The sequence below is a fragment of the Thunnus albacares genome, chromosome 18 (assembly GCF_914725855.1).
Source record: "Thunnus albacares chromosome 18, fThuAlb1.1, whole genome shotgun sequence".
NCBI lineage: Eukaryota > Metazoa > Chordata > Actinopteri > Scombriformes > Scombridae > Thunnus > Thunnus albacares.
In genome coordinates, this window is record NC_058123.1 from 6,335,472 (window position 1) to 6,352,069 (window position 16,598).

Sequence of the window (16,598 nt, forward strand, 5' to 3'; positions counted from 1 at the left end):
CCATAGTATACACTAACGTGGTATTCATATCTGCCTTTTAGGGTGTATATATATATAGTTGTTTTATATACGAAACATGTAATGTGCAATTTTGTATGAAAAGAAAATGTTTTCTAAGCAGAATGTAACTCAAACCTCTCCCACCACAATCAACCTCTTGCCAAATATTATTCACTATTTAAGCCCTACATTTATGCAACTAATTTGCATAAATGTAGGGCTTCTTCGAATTTTCCCAATTTCTTTCTGTGCTATTTTAACCAATTAATTAAAGTTCAAATTATGGGATGGTCCCAGTGAGGGTACAGTACATAATGTTCCTGCTCATTATATTTAGTTATATTGCTTCATTCTGTATTGATTCAAATTGAAAAATAGAGGGAAAAACATACAGTACGCTTGTTTGATTGGTGTGAACCACATCCCCTGTCCTGTACTTCTTACTCCTCTGCTGATATTGCCACAAAGCTACAGCCAGTTCAGATGAAAATGGATACTTTAACAAAAAAATAACCTACAAAATCCCTGTGTGTATATTTATGTAATTCTACACAGTAGTAGTATACACTTTATTACATGTGTGTAAATCTCTGTCTTTTGTTATTCCAGGTACACGTTCACAAAGTGAGTGACTGCAAATAGATTTTCCTAATATATAACATTCAGTTGTAATTCTGATGTTTACAATGTCTACTTCTACCATCACATGTGCTTTACCATGTACTATACCTTAACCTCAGCCTCTCTTTACCTCAAATTCACTTTCCACTGTCTGATATATTTATATTCCTAGCAGCACCAAAGCCAACATCTTATCCAAAATTAGATGAAATTAACACAGAATTCAAATGGAAATGATGTACTCTTTGCACAAAAAGTGACATAAGTGTGTTTTCTCAATTTCAATAACTTGAAACTGATCTTTTTTAATTTTAATTTATTTCTTGGGATATTATTAATTTCTTTCTGTCCTATTTTAACCAGTTAATTAAAGTTCATATGATGGGATGGTCCCAGTGAGGGTACAGTAGCTACATAATGTTTACTTTCTATGTAGTTATATTAGTTATATATATTTAGTAATATTGCTTCATTCTGTATCCATTCATGACAATGAAACATGTTCATGTTTTTTGCTTCATGTCTAATTTGTCTAAAGTGCCTGTAAAGCAAGTTATGCACAAAGTCAGATTTCTGATTTTTTTGAACTGATGTGGTGTTTTGCTTTGTTCATCCTCTTTCCAGCCTCTTTGTCAAGATATACTGTAGGAAAGAATTAACATTACAATTAACAATAGCAATAGAATTAGAATAGAATTATTAACAAAAGAATATCTCATTGCATCTTCCCTGTGCTGGGCCAAAAAAAGTCTTGATCAGTATTTCTTATCATGTTGATGTGTTTTGAATGTTTAGTTTGGATGATGTGAATTATGAAGTTCAAGGATCACAGGATTTAGTTGTAATGATGTCTACATGTGCTTTTCTTTTGGCAATCCCTCAATCAAACAAAGGTAGCGCCGAGAATTTAAACCCAAAATCTATTTTCAAGTTAGTATTTTGAATAGTCACATTTCATAAGAGCTGATATTAGCAGCTCCTTCACAGGAACAAGTAGGTTACTGGTAGTGATAGTAAGGAGGCAGTTTGAGCATGATATTGTCTTGAAGGTATTATTTGGTGCGTCTGGTTTTATGGAATGAAATGTGAGATTATTATATAGTTTTCACAAGCAGACCAAAAAAACTTTTCATTAAAGTTGAATAGGTCACAATTTTACCATTGCTGGTAAACTGAGACTTCATTTGCTCTGTCTAGTGTAATATGTACACTTCTGGCAGTCTGAAGTGTACTTTATAAAACATCTAACCTACTTATGCTATTTGTTCATCTTGTTTGTACATTCATCAATATAACGAGCCTCTGATATCGCTGTGTGTTTTTCCGTTCGTTAACTCGACGAGTGGAAGAAGCAAATCAACATTGTTTATGGGGTATTTTTATATATTTCTCAAGAACCACTCATTCAAACAACTTCACACATCAACATTGCACTTCCTTGATTCCCAGCAATCAACCTGTCAGGTATGAAGTAGATTGAATGAACAGTTCTCAAGGTATAGGCTGGATGAGAATTACTTTGATCAAAATATATGATAAAGTTATATGTAAAATGGATGTTGTTGCAATGCTGCTGACTCAAGCTCAGAGAACTATTATTACAAGTAGGAAACAGATCAAAATGCTCACAGCTGAAAGGAACAGAGTGCAACTCACATTTGAGTTTCAGATTTAGTCAAATTATAGTTTGTTCCTGCATATAAACTTGCATACTTCTGCTTTTCACATGTTTTCATATTGTCACTTCACAACAGCTGGAAGCGCCCCTGGTATAGAGAGTCTAGGTGGGGTAGCAGTCACACCCAAAGACAAAGAATTCCTGAGCAGTCATCTTACAACTGTCTTCCTCCCAATCATCTACATCATTGTGTTTGCTGTGGGGCTGCCCACCAACGCCATGGCAATATGGGTATTCCTCTTCAGGACCAAGAAAAAGCGCCCGTCGTCGATCTACATGGCAAACCTGGCTCTGGCTGATTTGCTCTTTGTCATCTGGGTCCCCCTGAAGATATCATACCACTTCAACGGCAACAACTGGATCTATGGAGAAGGGCTGTGCAAAGTGCTGGTGGCGTTTTTCTACAGCAACATGTACTGCTCCATCGCCTTTATCACCTGCATAAGTGTCCAGCGTTATTGGGCGGTGGTCCACCCACTGTCCGAGCAGCAGAGGGACAACCGCATACCCGTTGCCGTCTCTGTCACAGTCTGGGTGGTGATCTGGCTTATCACCATCCCTCTCTACCTGTATGACCAACAGGTCAGAATAATAAACTTCAATCCAAAAATCCTTACCTGCCATGATGTCACCAGGAAAAGTCAGGTGAAAATAGCAGCTGGCTACTTCCTGACAATGGGAACTCTGGGATTTGTTGTTCCCACTATTGTGTGTATCATATCCTACATCCTCATGCTCAAAGCTCTCAGGAACAGCATGACAGATGCTGCCATCACCAAGAAGCGACGGAAGGCTGTGGTCTTGATGATCACGGTATTGGTTATGTTTTTAGTGTGCTTCACCCCCAGTAACATCATGCTGCTGGTACACTATATCCTCTTGTTGGGCGGGGCTGACAACCACCTGTACAGATTTTATATCACCACCCTGTGTCTGGCTAGTCTCAACAGCTGCATCGACCCTTTTGTTTACTACTTTATCTCCAAGGATTTCAGGGATCATGTGAAGAACACGTTCCTCTGCAGGAGCGAGAGGACAGTGAAGAGAATGAAGGTGTCCTTCAGGGCTCAGAAAAACTCACAAGAGAAACACACCACGCCTAACTCAGATAACACACAGAGCACTGAATGCTAGTGGATTAATCATTATTAAGCTGTTTTATTCCTGATCATTATCTCCCTTCAGATATCGTTTTTCGGTAACACTTAATTTACAGGTCTCTTCATTTGTATATTAAAATAAAATAAAGTGTTACCTTTTTTTTCTTATTCTACTGTGACTTCTTCCACCTCAGGTTTGGTTCAGTACATGTAAGGAAATTTAAGAGTCATCTTTGTCAATGACCTCCCGTTTTTGAGCTGTCTAAATTACTGCTTATATTGTTTTTGTAAATACATTTAATTGTTTTAATATCTTTGACAACAAACTTGTTTTATGCACTTTGCTTGATGCATTTTGCTTGATTTCAGCAGGGTATGAATGATTGCCTTTATTCAGTTTTAATGAATCTCATCTTTTATTCCATGTTGTAATTTGATGAATTTTCTGTCAATGTTTGATGTGCCAGAATTGAGACCCAAACCTAAAATGTTCAAAATTTAGCAGGTTTTATACTATAGGATAAAAGTTTTATGTGTTTTTAAAGTAATTATTTTTGCTTGTATATCTACATTTTAGTTTGTTAATAAAAGTAATTGTCTAACTAGCTGTTTCCTGACTCTGTGGATGGGTCGACATGGGAAAGGTATTTCTCCTTTTCAAAACAATTCTGATATTTTAACCTTTGTTCACAATCCCGGGTTATGTTCTTCCAAAATCTCTCTCAAAGACAAAATTTCATCCCCATTATTTGTTCTGTGTGTAGAAACTCTAATTGGAAGCTTTTTCATACCTCCCAGTGCCTGGTCCACCCTTTTTTCTTTTTCTCTTTTTTTTTTTTTTTGAAATGGCATTTTAACACCACTACTTGTACTTGTTCACTTCAGTTAATGATTGTCACTCGGCTCTTGTTCACTCCTCCTCTGTTACACTGCTGCACAGAATACCACGGGAGGTGAAGGTAAACGTTTATGTAATTTTATGAATTACTGTTCTCAGTTTACTCACAACGTGTCCGCATATGCAACCACTAATACAACTGACTTCTCCCAAAAAACTCTTTCTCCTCTTCTTTTTAACCCTCTCCACAATTTCCCTACTATGGCAAGTAACCTAGGTCACAAAAAACATGCCCCTCAATATTATTCCATTTACTGCCTGAACTTTGTGTTTGGTCATCTAACTGGTCATCAAGCCATTATGACCAAATAATGATTACTTTGTTTAGGTGGGATCTGTCACTGTATATTTCACAAAACAAGTAAAAGGCAACTGCAGTTTTCAACATATTAAACATGCAGTTGGAGTTTATGCTTCCTGTTTGGGACTTGACAAAAGTAAGAAAATAAAACTTTCCCCAAAGTAAAAATAACCTTCACAAATCTAACCAGTATTTTATACTTTTATGAGCTTGTCTTGTGTTTAGATTCAACCCAAAGTCACGTCTCCAGCTTGTCCAGAATGCAGCAGTTCAGATTATTAGAGGAGTAGAAAGACGTGGTCACATCACTCAGTTGCATATTTACCTTAGTTACTAGATTGCTTCAGAGCTGTTATTTAAGATTTAACTGGTCATCTGATGTGATAAGGTCGGTTTTGAAGTCAACAGGAAATTAGAGGGATTGACATGAACTTGACCTTCGTTGTAATGTCACGTATCAGTAGTCGCACAAAAAAATAAACAGGACGTGGCAAACTTTGTACAGACCAGAGACATTTAGTCTGATGAAGTGCGTTTGTCCACTCAATTTATGTTAATCCAATTAATCTTATTAACTCAGAATGTTGAGTTGTTTTTTCTTTTTGTTTGTTTGTGTCTTTTTGTTTTTGAGGTTTTTCTTTTAACATATATTGTGCCATACTAAGCATGTTCTGTAATGAAATGTTGAAAGTAGAGCTGAAAGGAAAGCCCAATAAATTGATTAGTCAATCAACAGAAAATTAACAGGTAGCTATTTTGATAATCGATCTATTGTTGCAGTCATTTTTAAGTATAAACGCCAATAATTTGATAGTTCTAGATTCTCAAATGTTAAAATTAACCATTTGTAGGACATTTTGATAGGTGTTTTGCACAATTTTCTGATGTATAAAAAAATAAACATTGATCAGTTGAGAAAATAATCACCATATTAATAGGTAGACCAAAATCCAGAGTTGCAGCCTTATCTGAAGTAAGCGTGGGAGACAGTACTGAGATGACGCTTACACAGAGTGAGATATTCAATTCCAGCATCACATCAAACACATTAAGCAGCAGGAGATTTGGTTTTTTGATTCATGACCTCAGTATTTATAAAATCTTTACTACGGGAGGACCGGATGTCACACTTTTACTGAGGAAACTGTGAAACTGTTGCAATATTGAACAAAAGTTACATTTTTACAGAAGAAGTCAGGACAGCAGTGCTTTGAACTAAATGCTCGCAATGACAATGCTAACATGCAACTAACATACTACTAAATTAGCACTAAACACAAAGAACATCTATGGATGATGGCAGTGGTTTGGTCATGAACAAGAAATAAGTTTTGACCTAATGATGGCACTAAATGAAAGGCTAGGGGAAGGGTTCAAAAAAGTTATTAAATGTAATCCTTGGCGTAACAGGTATCAAATTTCATTGCAATCCATCCGATAGCTGTTGAGACTGGTGGGTGTATGGGTGGGTGTCACTGACACTGATTTCCACACTCCATATTGTGAATGTTTAGTTCATTTTGTTTAATTTGGTCTAATTTGGTTTATTTGTGTTAATAAACTTATTTTCTATTAAAACTTATTTTCTGTTAAAACTAAGCATGGTGTGTGTCCCATTTTGTTGTGGCCAGTGAGCTGGGTCATAACAATATATATATTTATTGAAAAAATTATTTTATTGCACATATGTTTCACAGTGAAAAGCTTTTAGTCATGTCTTACTTTGAACTTTCTTAAAGTATACATCACTTTTTAAACAAAACAACCTTTTGTCTAAATATGTTTGAGCATCACTGTGATAGTGAAAGACAACTGAGAAGCAACACTTCTGTGATCAGCAAACATCCCTCATTGGCATAGTTTGTTTAATGCTTTCCTCCTGCTGGTGAGAAATGTGCAGTACATCCTATATGTACACTCACTAAGCACTTCATTAGGAACACTTGTGCAATCTAATGCAATCCATTACAACAGCTCTGACATAAATTCTACTCTTACGAGGCTCATACATTTTCAGTTTTTGTTGACATTATGAGAAAGGTAATAATTCTACTTTGTGTTTATTATTGATGTCGTAGTGGATGGTAGTGGTGTACTGGAGAGCATTATATTGAAAATTGTTGGAAATAATTTGCCCCCCTCATATATATTAATGTGGTGGACAATTGTTACTCCACTACATTTATTTCACAGCTAGAGCTTCTTTTCACATGAACACTAAAATGTAAAACCGACCCAACAATATAATACAATCCTGGTCTTGAAGAGGGACTGTGTCAGAATGTAGTTTTAAGACTTGAATTGTTTTAGTTTATTTCAGCTCATTTGTTATAAAGTTGTGTTTAATTAAACTCCACACAGAAAACTGAGGACAAGGTAGTATTATTCCATCATAGGAGTACTGTAAGGCTGCAACCAACAATTATTTTCATTATTAATAGGTCTGACAACTATTTTCTTTTATAACTGATTGATTGTTCAGTATATAAAATGTCAGAACATAGTGGTGTAGGATATTTCTCAGCAGAAAAGAAAGTGGTGGCTTCCATAAGATACCCCCCCCCCCCTCCCCCCTCAGGTTTGGGGATACAGGCACCTCCAAAGATAAGACATTGAAGGCCCGCATGGAATCTCATAAGAAAAGGTGGTATAAAATGTTCAACAAAATGTCCAACAGCACTGTTTGACCAACAGGACTAAGGATGGACCTGCCTTGTTGAAGTGTGTGTGTCTGAACACACTGTTGCACAACAACTCCCCCTCTCATCCTGGGCCACTCCCCACAGACAATCACAACTCCCCCCTCTTTCTGATTGTCTCTCCTTTTCCCCTTTTGTCCCAAATCAAGAGACTATTGCCAGATATACCTGCATGCTTTTAAAAAGGCTACAATGCCATTGCCTTATTCCTTTCCTTGTTGTTTGAATGTGTACATTTGCATCTATAATTATGTTAGAAATTTACAATAATTTTATCATAGTTCTTTCAGTTGTATATGTGTTAAAATCTGGTAAATAATATCTCAATAACAACTAGAGATAAACATGTGCTGTTTGGCAGCATTGTAATCTCCTAAGCATAAGAACATTAGATTTTTAGTCACGGTAGTTGTTTGGTAAAAAGGTACAGTTTTTGAGAAGTTGTTTTAAAGTAAGAAATATTATCTGACCTCCAGTGGATGCCATGCCCTCAGAGGGGGGTCAAACAAAGATACCACCCCTGGGGGGGTCAGCAGTCCTCTGATTGGTCAGATGCTTCTTTGAAGTCCCTTACCTTACTGTACCTATAAAAGACCATCACTAGAATGAAATAATTGGATTCTTTTTGTTACTGGTACGAAATCCCATTCTTTCTCTGTGTTGAGACCAACTTCAGGTGACAATTCTTCATCTCCACTCCATGCGGTGGCAACACCTTCTCATCCCTCCTGACGGCATCATCTCACTCAGCAGCTACCAGTCCACAGACATGCTAGTAGCACACTTCTGCTCTGCTAACTGGGTGAATTCAAAAAGCTTAATCTGCTTAGAACTGAATTTTAAATTTGCCACCCCAGTTTACCAGCTGCTTCCAGTGATGGTCACTAGTCAGTCTGTGTTTGTTCATCTGTTGCACCCCCTTTTCTGACAAACTCCGGTTCTGCATTCATTCATTCATTGTAGCGTCATTGTTTGTTTAGTGAGTGTTGTTTTGTGTTATTGTTAGGTTAGTCTTTTAGTAATAAATGTTTTGTGTATAAGTTCATTGCCTTTGTTTTCTTTAACTTACTTTAAGTAAGTCACTTTACGTATCCGATCCCTTTTCTGAGTGCAAGTTAATCCCTTTCCAAAACTGATTTATGTGTTAAAGATTCTCTTGACTGATCACCAAGAGAAGCTATTTATCAGTGTTGTTGTACCGATTCTGAAGTTATATCGCCGGACGAATAATTGAAGAAATTCTGCATAGTCATTATTCCCTGAAGTCCAAGTTAACATATTATATGTTTAAGGATAGGTTATGTCTTAAAACAACAGTCAGGTGTTCATATGGACAGTGAAAGAGTTTTCTTTGCTGTAATGATTCCTCCCATTCATGCTGGTTGTTAATAGATCCCCTTCAAATGTGTTTTCAATGGAAGTGATGGAGGCCAAAATCCACAGTGTGTCCACACAGTCATTTTGTGCATAAAATGTATTTAAAAGTTTATCTGAAACTTATATGAGGCTTCAGCAGTCTGAGTTAGTCATATCAAGTGGATACATACATTTACAGTCTTTTTAGTGTCAAATTTCCTCTTTGTGTTTCCTCAGACAGTGTTTCCCTGTTGAGCTGCAGTGGAGGTATAGTAACAGGAAGACGGACTTTGGCACTAAAAAGACTGTAACGATGGAAGATATTTACTTGATTTGATTCATTTGGACAAAATCTTCATATTAGCTTCAGATAAACTCTTAAATACATTTTTGCACCAAAGGAGGACTGTGGATTTTGGCCCCCATGGTCAGTGTGAACAGGAGGAACGATTATGGCAAGAAAAACCTATTTCAGTGTTCACTGGTAGAGAACCTGAGACCCAAGGAGAAGCTGTGGTTTCTTGCACATAGCAAACATCCCTAAATTTTAACGTCAAATGTAAAAAAGAAGAAGTTTCAAATTTTCCACGGAATGTGTTGTAAGTGACAGTCAAAGAAAGGTCATTGCTTTATGCAAAGTCATAAAACATCAGCATGTAACTGGTAGATGTCCTGGTGGAAGACCATACAGTGCTGCTTGAAAGTTTGTGAACCCTTTAGAATTTGCTCTACTTCTGCATAAATATGACCTAAAACGTGATCAGATTTCCATTCAAGTCCGAAAACTAGATAAAGAGACATCAATTAAACAAATATGACAAAAACTTTACACTTGTTTGTTTATTTATTGAGGGAAATGATCCAATGTTACATATGTATACATTTATTTGAAGGGGAAATGAGAGTCGGGTGTTTCAATCAATGGGATGACAATCAAGTGTGAGTCTGGGCGGCCCTGCCTTAATTAAAGAAGAGAAATCTGGGTCTTCACTATCACAGTCTGAGCTTCACAACACAGGTTTGTGGAAGTGTGTCATGGCTCAAACAAAGGATATTGCTGAGGACCTTAGAAGAAGAGTTGTTGATGCTCACCAAGCTGGAAAGGGTTACAAAACCATTTCTAAAGAGTTTGGACTCCACCAGTCGACTGTCAGGCTGATCGTGTACAAATTGAAGACATCCAACACCATTGTTTCCCTCCCCAGGAGTGGTCGAACAACAAAAATCACACCAAGAGCAGGCGTGTAAAATACTGGGAGGCCACAAGGGACCCCAGGGTAAAGTCTAGGAAACTAAAGGCCTCTCTTGCAGTGGCTACAGTCAATGTTCACGAGTCCACCATCAGGAGAACATTGAACATTAATGGTGAGCATGGCAAAATTGCAAGGAAAAAAGCCTCTTCTCTCCAAAAAGAACATTGCTGCCATCTACGGTTCACCCAAGACCATGTTGATAAGCCACAAGTTGATTGGAAAAATATTCTGTGGATGGATGAGACCAAAATCAAACTTTTCTGCTTGAATGAGAAGCATTATGTTTGGTGATGAGCAACACTGAAAGCAAGGGTTAATATACTTTTGGATCCCACAAATATGTAAGATTGGATAATTTTCCTCAATAAATAAATGAAAAAGTTATTTTTTTGTCTCATTTGTTTAATTGGGTTCACTTTATCTAGTTTTGGGACTTATGTAAATATCTGATCATGTTATAGGTCATATTTATGCAGAAATACAGAAAATTCTAAAAGATTCACAAACTTTCAAGCAGTACTGTATATGGATGTAGGAATGTAAGAAGGGGGAGATGTATTGATATAAAAAGAAAAGCCAAGAGAGACTCAGGGTCTCTTTTTGGGCTTCCCTTTTGGGTTCGTCACTTGAGGTCCTTTTGCAAGTTTGCCTGTTTTGCATCTTTAAGTTTTTATTCACGCTTTTGTATTTTACTTTTTGAATTTTGCATTACTTATTTTTGAAAAAAAAATCCAAATAAAACTGGTTTGTAGTTTTGTACACTCCAACCAAAGTTCCTGACTTGTGCTCATCTCTGAGGTCTTCTAGTATCTCCTTCCAGGTAAGAGGGCGCCCCCCTGGGATATGGCTGACATGAGATTTAAATTTATTTGGATTACAAATTTATAATGAAATTTGCTAAGGATGAACTTGCAATATATATTAATTAATAGAATCTGAAAGATTTAGATTTAATGATTGAGATCAACCTGCTGCTCATGTGATAGAGGTATAATTTCAGTACATAATCAGGTTGACAGGTTTATTATAGGTGTTTAACTGGCTAAACTGTTAGGGCCAGGGCATCGACATTGCCCCATAAAACCGGGCAATGCCCTCGACCGTCAGAGTGGGCCTCCTCCAGTAATGACCTATTAGAAGGCCATCTTGGAGTACTTTCAAACCTCCAACACCTATTTGCACCAATACACTTCGTTGCGACCCAGCTGTCAGGCATTCCTTACTAAATAGGCCCGTTTAGAGCTGTTCAATGACAGCTGGTGATTATAGAAGACAGGCTGAAATCTGGTTCCCTAAGCAAGGCTAGGATGGTCTCGCGTGTAGATTTTGGGAACCCGTTTGATACCTGTGTCAGAGGTAGAGGAAAGCCGTCTGCCGGTGCCTTATCCACATCAGGGGGTTTCGGTTGTCTGAAGGCAGAAATCATTACAATATATAGATGAATATGTATAATATATAAGAAAACTAGCAAATATTCACATATAAGAAGCTGGTACCAGAGAATTTCTGGCATTTTTGATTAAAAAATGACTTAAACAATTAATCAATTATGAATATTACTGGCAATTAATTGTCAGTCATATCAGCAAATCAATTAATCAACTAATAATTTCAGCGCTAGAGTCCTACTCCTATATGTTCTGGGGGCCAAAAACAAACCTTTGCCCTGGGACCATGTCGGAGGTAATTCCGGCCATGTTCATAAGGAGTATTTTTACGGCATCAATACTCATGTCCTTTTAGTGAAGTAATAGTTTGAATGCATGACTTTCCACATAATGTTCCTGTAGTGCAGATGAAGAGAAATGCGTGTTCTAGTTATCAATGACGGAAGGAAGATGAACTCATGAGTATCTCACTCATGAGTTCATCTTCATTATCATATTACCGAAATCAACCCGAGCTGTGTCTCGGTTGGTTAGATGCGGTCAGCTGACTCAGTCACATCAACTAGTGTCTAAATCATCTATTTGAAGAGGGGATGGCACTTCAAACAGTGAAGCAGTAACGCCATCGGACATTACATTACATTTTATTTTAACCCGCTCTTGCAGCCATGACTTTAAAGACTCGATGGTCTCACCTGTTTCTCCTTTTGTGTTGCGTCCAGACTTGTCTTTGTCAGTCAGGTAAGATATTGCTTTGTTTTTTTCCATCACTAATGTTTTATGCTGTCATGAAAACATTCAGCTCAGGTAGATTTAAAATCCAAAAAGACTTGGTCATAACCCAGTAGACTATATGGCTGGACCATGTATGGTCAACGTGTGAAATTGTGGACAATTTGTTACAGAAATAGTCAGTGTCAAGGGCGCCGGATTCATTTCAGAAGTGCGGGGAGACCTCGGACTCGCACACGGTTCCATTCATATATTTTCTGGGGTCGCGGACACAGATATTGTATGTTCATGTATATGCTTTATTACAAACAATCCTACCGTATAAACCTGGAATCTGTGTGTAACAGCTGACCTCTTTATATACAGTCAATGGTGTAGATGGGTAGCAGAACACAGAACATTATTTACCGTTAGATCCTTGCCGATCCTGTTAATGAAGTTACTGCTGCTGTGCCAGGTGCGTGAATGCGCACATCACTAATGTATCGTTTCAGCTGCTGTGTGATACTGCAGGTATTTAATAAAGTAAAAAGGAAAGAATCTGACGCACAGCCAACTGTGGGGAAAAAACATCATTACTGATGTTTTTGCAACATCCTGGATTACATTCAGTGACACATGAGCGATATCAATGTACAATTCAGTCTCAAACTGTAACCTTTTCTGACGGACATTTCAGTAGATTATGTTATAGATGCGACATACTAGAGAAGTAAAAGAAGCAAATACATGAAAGTTGATTTGTTATGTTGGATAGCTCTGTGTGCGCACCTCTGTTGACTAAAGACACACAAACTGTGTCTTTTACTCTATCTGCAATTTTCATTTACTAGCAGCCTCCCTTTACTTCGTGCTCACTTTTCACTGTCTGATCTATTCATATTCGTAGCAGCACCAAAGTCAACATCTTATCCAAATTTACATGGAATGATCAGAAAATTCGAATGGAAATGATGTACCCTTTGCAGAAAAAGAAGCAAACGTTTGTTTATTTTTTTTCAATTTCACTCCCAAGTTCTGAGAAATTGTAGTAATTGTAATACAAAAAAACACGTCTAATTCCACCAACTACACACACAGGTCAGAACTATATTGAATTATTGCCATATACACGTATTCACGAAACGCATTCAGGGTGGTTGTGTACATTTTTTTTATGACAAAATGTAATGCGCAATTTTGTTTGAAAATAAAATGTTTGCTAAGCAGTATGAAACTCAAACCTCTCCCACCACAATCAACCTCTTGCCAAATATTATTCACTATTTAAGCCCTACATTTACACAACTAATTTGCAATAACTATTTTCATTCACTTGTAAGATTCAGTGCCAATGGATGAAGTAGTGTGATGTTCATATAGTGCAAAGAAAAGAAACTGATCTTTTATCATCTTAATTTATTTCTTGGAATTTTCCCAATTTCTTTCTGTCCGTCTTTAACCAGTTAATTAAAGTTCAAATTATGAGATGATCCCAGTAAGGATACAGTACATAATGTTTCTGCTCATTATATTTAATTATATTGCTTTATTTTGTATTTATTCCTGTACTCCTGTACCTCTTGCACCTCTGCTGATATCGCCGCAAAGTTACAGCCAGTTTAGATGGAAATGGATGCTTCAATAAAACAAAACAAAGAACCTGCAAAGTCCCTGTTTGTAATGTGTGTATATTTATGTAATTCTGCATAGTAGTGGTATACACTCCTTTATTACGTGTTTGTAAATCTCTTTGTCTTTTGTTTTTCCAGGTGAATATGAACTAGGTGAGTGAATGCAAATAAATTCTCCTGATATATAACATTCAGTTGTAATTCTAATGTTTACAATGTCTACTTCTACCATCAGCTGTGATTTACCATGTACTATACCTTCACCTAAGCCTCCCTTTACCTCGAGCTCACTTTTCAGTCTCATCTCTTCATGTTCGTATAAGCACCAAAGCCAACATATTATCCAAATTCACATAAAATGAAAACAAAATTCAAATGACACTGATGTACTCTTTGCACAAAAAGTTCCATAACTTTATTTTCTCAATTTCATTAACCTGGATACCCAAGTTCTAGGAAATTGTAGAAGTTCGAACACCAAAAAAAGAAAAAAAGAAAAAAAAAAAAACATGTCTAACTCCACCAACTACACACAAATAAATTAGAGGAGGAAAAAATATTATGTGATAATCAGATCAGAACTATATTGAATTATTGCCATAGTATACACTAACGTGGTATTCACATCTGCCTTTAAGGGTGTATATATATAGTTATTTGTTTATGAAAAAAATAATGTGCAATTTTGTTTGAAAAGAAAATATTTTCTAAGCAGTATGAAACTCAAACCTCTCCCACCACAATCAACCTCTTGCCAAATATTATTCACTATCTAAGCCCTACATTTATGCAACTAATTTGCAATAACTATTTTCATTCACTTGTAACATTCAGTGCAAATGCATGAGGTAGTGTGATGTTTATATAGTGCAAAGAAAAGAAACTGATCTTTTATAATCTTAATTTATTTCTTGGAATTTTCCCAATTTATTTTTGTCCTATTTTAACCAGTTCATTAAAGTTTAGATTATGGGATGGTCCAAGTGATGATATGGTACATAATGTTTCTGCTCATTATATTTAATTATATTGCTTTATTTTGTATTTATTCCTGTACTCCTGTACCTCTTACACCTCTGCTGATATCGCCGCAAAGTTATAGCCAGTTTAGATGGAAATGGATGCTTCAATAAAACAAAACAAAGAACCTGCAAAGTCCCTGTTTGTAATGTGTGTATATTTATGTAATTCTACACAGTAGTAGTATACACTCCTTTATTATGTGTGTGTAAATGTCTTTGTCTTTTGTTACTCCAGGTGAATATGAAGAGGGTAAGTTATAATTCTAATGTTTACAATGTCTGCTTCTACCATCAGCTGTGCTTTACCATGTACTATACCTTCACCTCAGCCTCCCTTTACCTCAAACTCACTTTTCACTGTCTGACCTCTTCATGTTCGTAGCAGCACCAAAGCCAACATATTATCCAAATTCAAATAAAATGAAAACAAAATTCAAATGAAACTGATGTACTCTTTGCACAAAAAGTTCCATAACTTTATTTTCCCAATTTCACCAACCTGGATACCCAAGTTCTGGGAAATTGTAGAAGTTCGAACACCAAAAAAAGAAAAAAAGAAAAAAAAAAACATGTCTAACTCCACCAACTACACACAAATAAATTATAGAAGGAAAAAATATTATGTGATAAACAGATCAGAATTATATTGAATTATTGCCATATTATACACTAAGATGTGGTATTCACATCTGCCTTTTAGGGTGTACATATATAGTTATTTTATATAAGAAACATGTAATGTGTAATTTTGTATGAAAAGAAAATGTTTTCTAAGCAGTATGAAACTCAAACCTCTCCCACCACAATCAACCTCTTGCCAAATGTTATTCACTATTTAAGCCCTACATTTATGCAACTAATTTGCAATAACTATTTTCATTCACTTGTAACATTCAGTGCAAATGCATGAAGTAGTGTGATGTTCATATAATGCAGAGAAAAGAAACTGATCTTTTATAATCTTAATTTATTTTGTGGAATTTTCCCAATTTCTTTGTGTCCCTTTATAACCAGTTAATTAGAGTTCAGATTATGGGATGGTCCCAGTAAGGATATAGTACATAATGTTTCTGCTCATTATACTTAATTATATTGCTTTATTTTGTATTTATTCCTGTACTCCTGTACCTCTTACACCTCTGCTGATATCGCCGCAAAGTTACAGCCAGTTTAGATGGAAATGGATGCTTCAATAAAACAAAACAAAGAACCTACAAAGTCCCTGTTTGTAATGTGTGTATATTTATGTAATTCTTTACAGTAGTAGTATACACTCCTTTATTACGTGTGTGTAAATGTCTTTATCTTTTGTTACTCCAGGTGAATATGAAGAGGGTAAGTTACTGCAAATAAATTCTCCTAATATATAGTGTTCAGTTATAATTCTAATGTTTACAATGTCTGCTTCTACCATCAGCTGTGCTTTACCATGTACTATACCTTCACCTCAGCCTCTCTTTACCTCAAACTCACTTTTGACTGTCTGACGTCTTCATGTTTGTAACAGCACCAAAGCCAACATATTATCCAAATTCACATAAAATGAAAACAAAATTCAAATGAAACTGATGTACTCTTTGCACAAAAAGTGCCATAACTTTATTTTCTCAATTTCATTAACCTGGATACCCAAGTTCTGGGAAATTGTAGAAGTTCTAACACCAAAAAAAGAAAAAGAGAAAAAAAACAAAACATGTCTAACTCCACCAACTGCACACAAATAAATTAGAGGAGGAAAAAAATACTAGGTGATAAACAGATCAGAATTATATTGAATTATTGCCATAGTATACACTAACATGTGGTATTCACATCTGCCTTTTAGGGTATATATATATATAGTTATTTTATATACGAAACATGTAATGTGTAATTTTGTATGAAAAGAAAATGTTTTCTAAGCAGAATGAAACTCAAACCTCTCCCACCACAATCAA

At 36.1% G+C, this 16,598-nt stretch overlaps 1 protein-coding gene and 1 long non-coding RNA gene across 2 annotated transcripts; both read left to right on the forward strand.

The window, feature by feature from the left end:
• The first annotated feature begins 2,140 nt into the window (after positions 1–2,140).
• Positions 2,141–4,001, forward strand: LOC122967884 (proteinase-activated receptor 2-like). The gene has a single exon (XM_044332676.1). It carries the CDS (start codon positions 2,348–2,350, stop codon positions 3,431–3,433), a length of 1,086 nt encoding a protein of 361 aa, XP_044188611.1. The 5' UTR covers positions 2,141–2,347; the 3' UTR covers positions 3,434–4,001.
• A 7,925-nt stretch (positions 4,002–11,926) lies between these two features.
• On the forward strand, positions 11,927–16,268 carry LOC122967889. The gene is made up of 4 exons (XR_006398702.1): positions 11,927–12,035; positions 13,778–13,792; positions 14,897–14,911; positions 15,982–16,268. It is a non-coding gene; the product is annotated as an uncharacterized LOC122967889 (long non-coding RNA).
• The last annotated feature ends 330 nt before the right edge of the window (positions 16,269–16,598 follow it).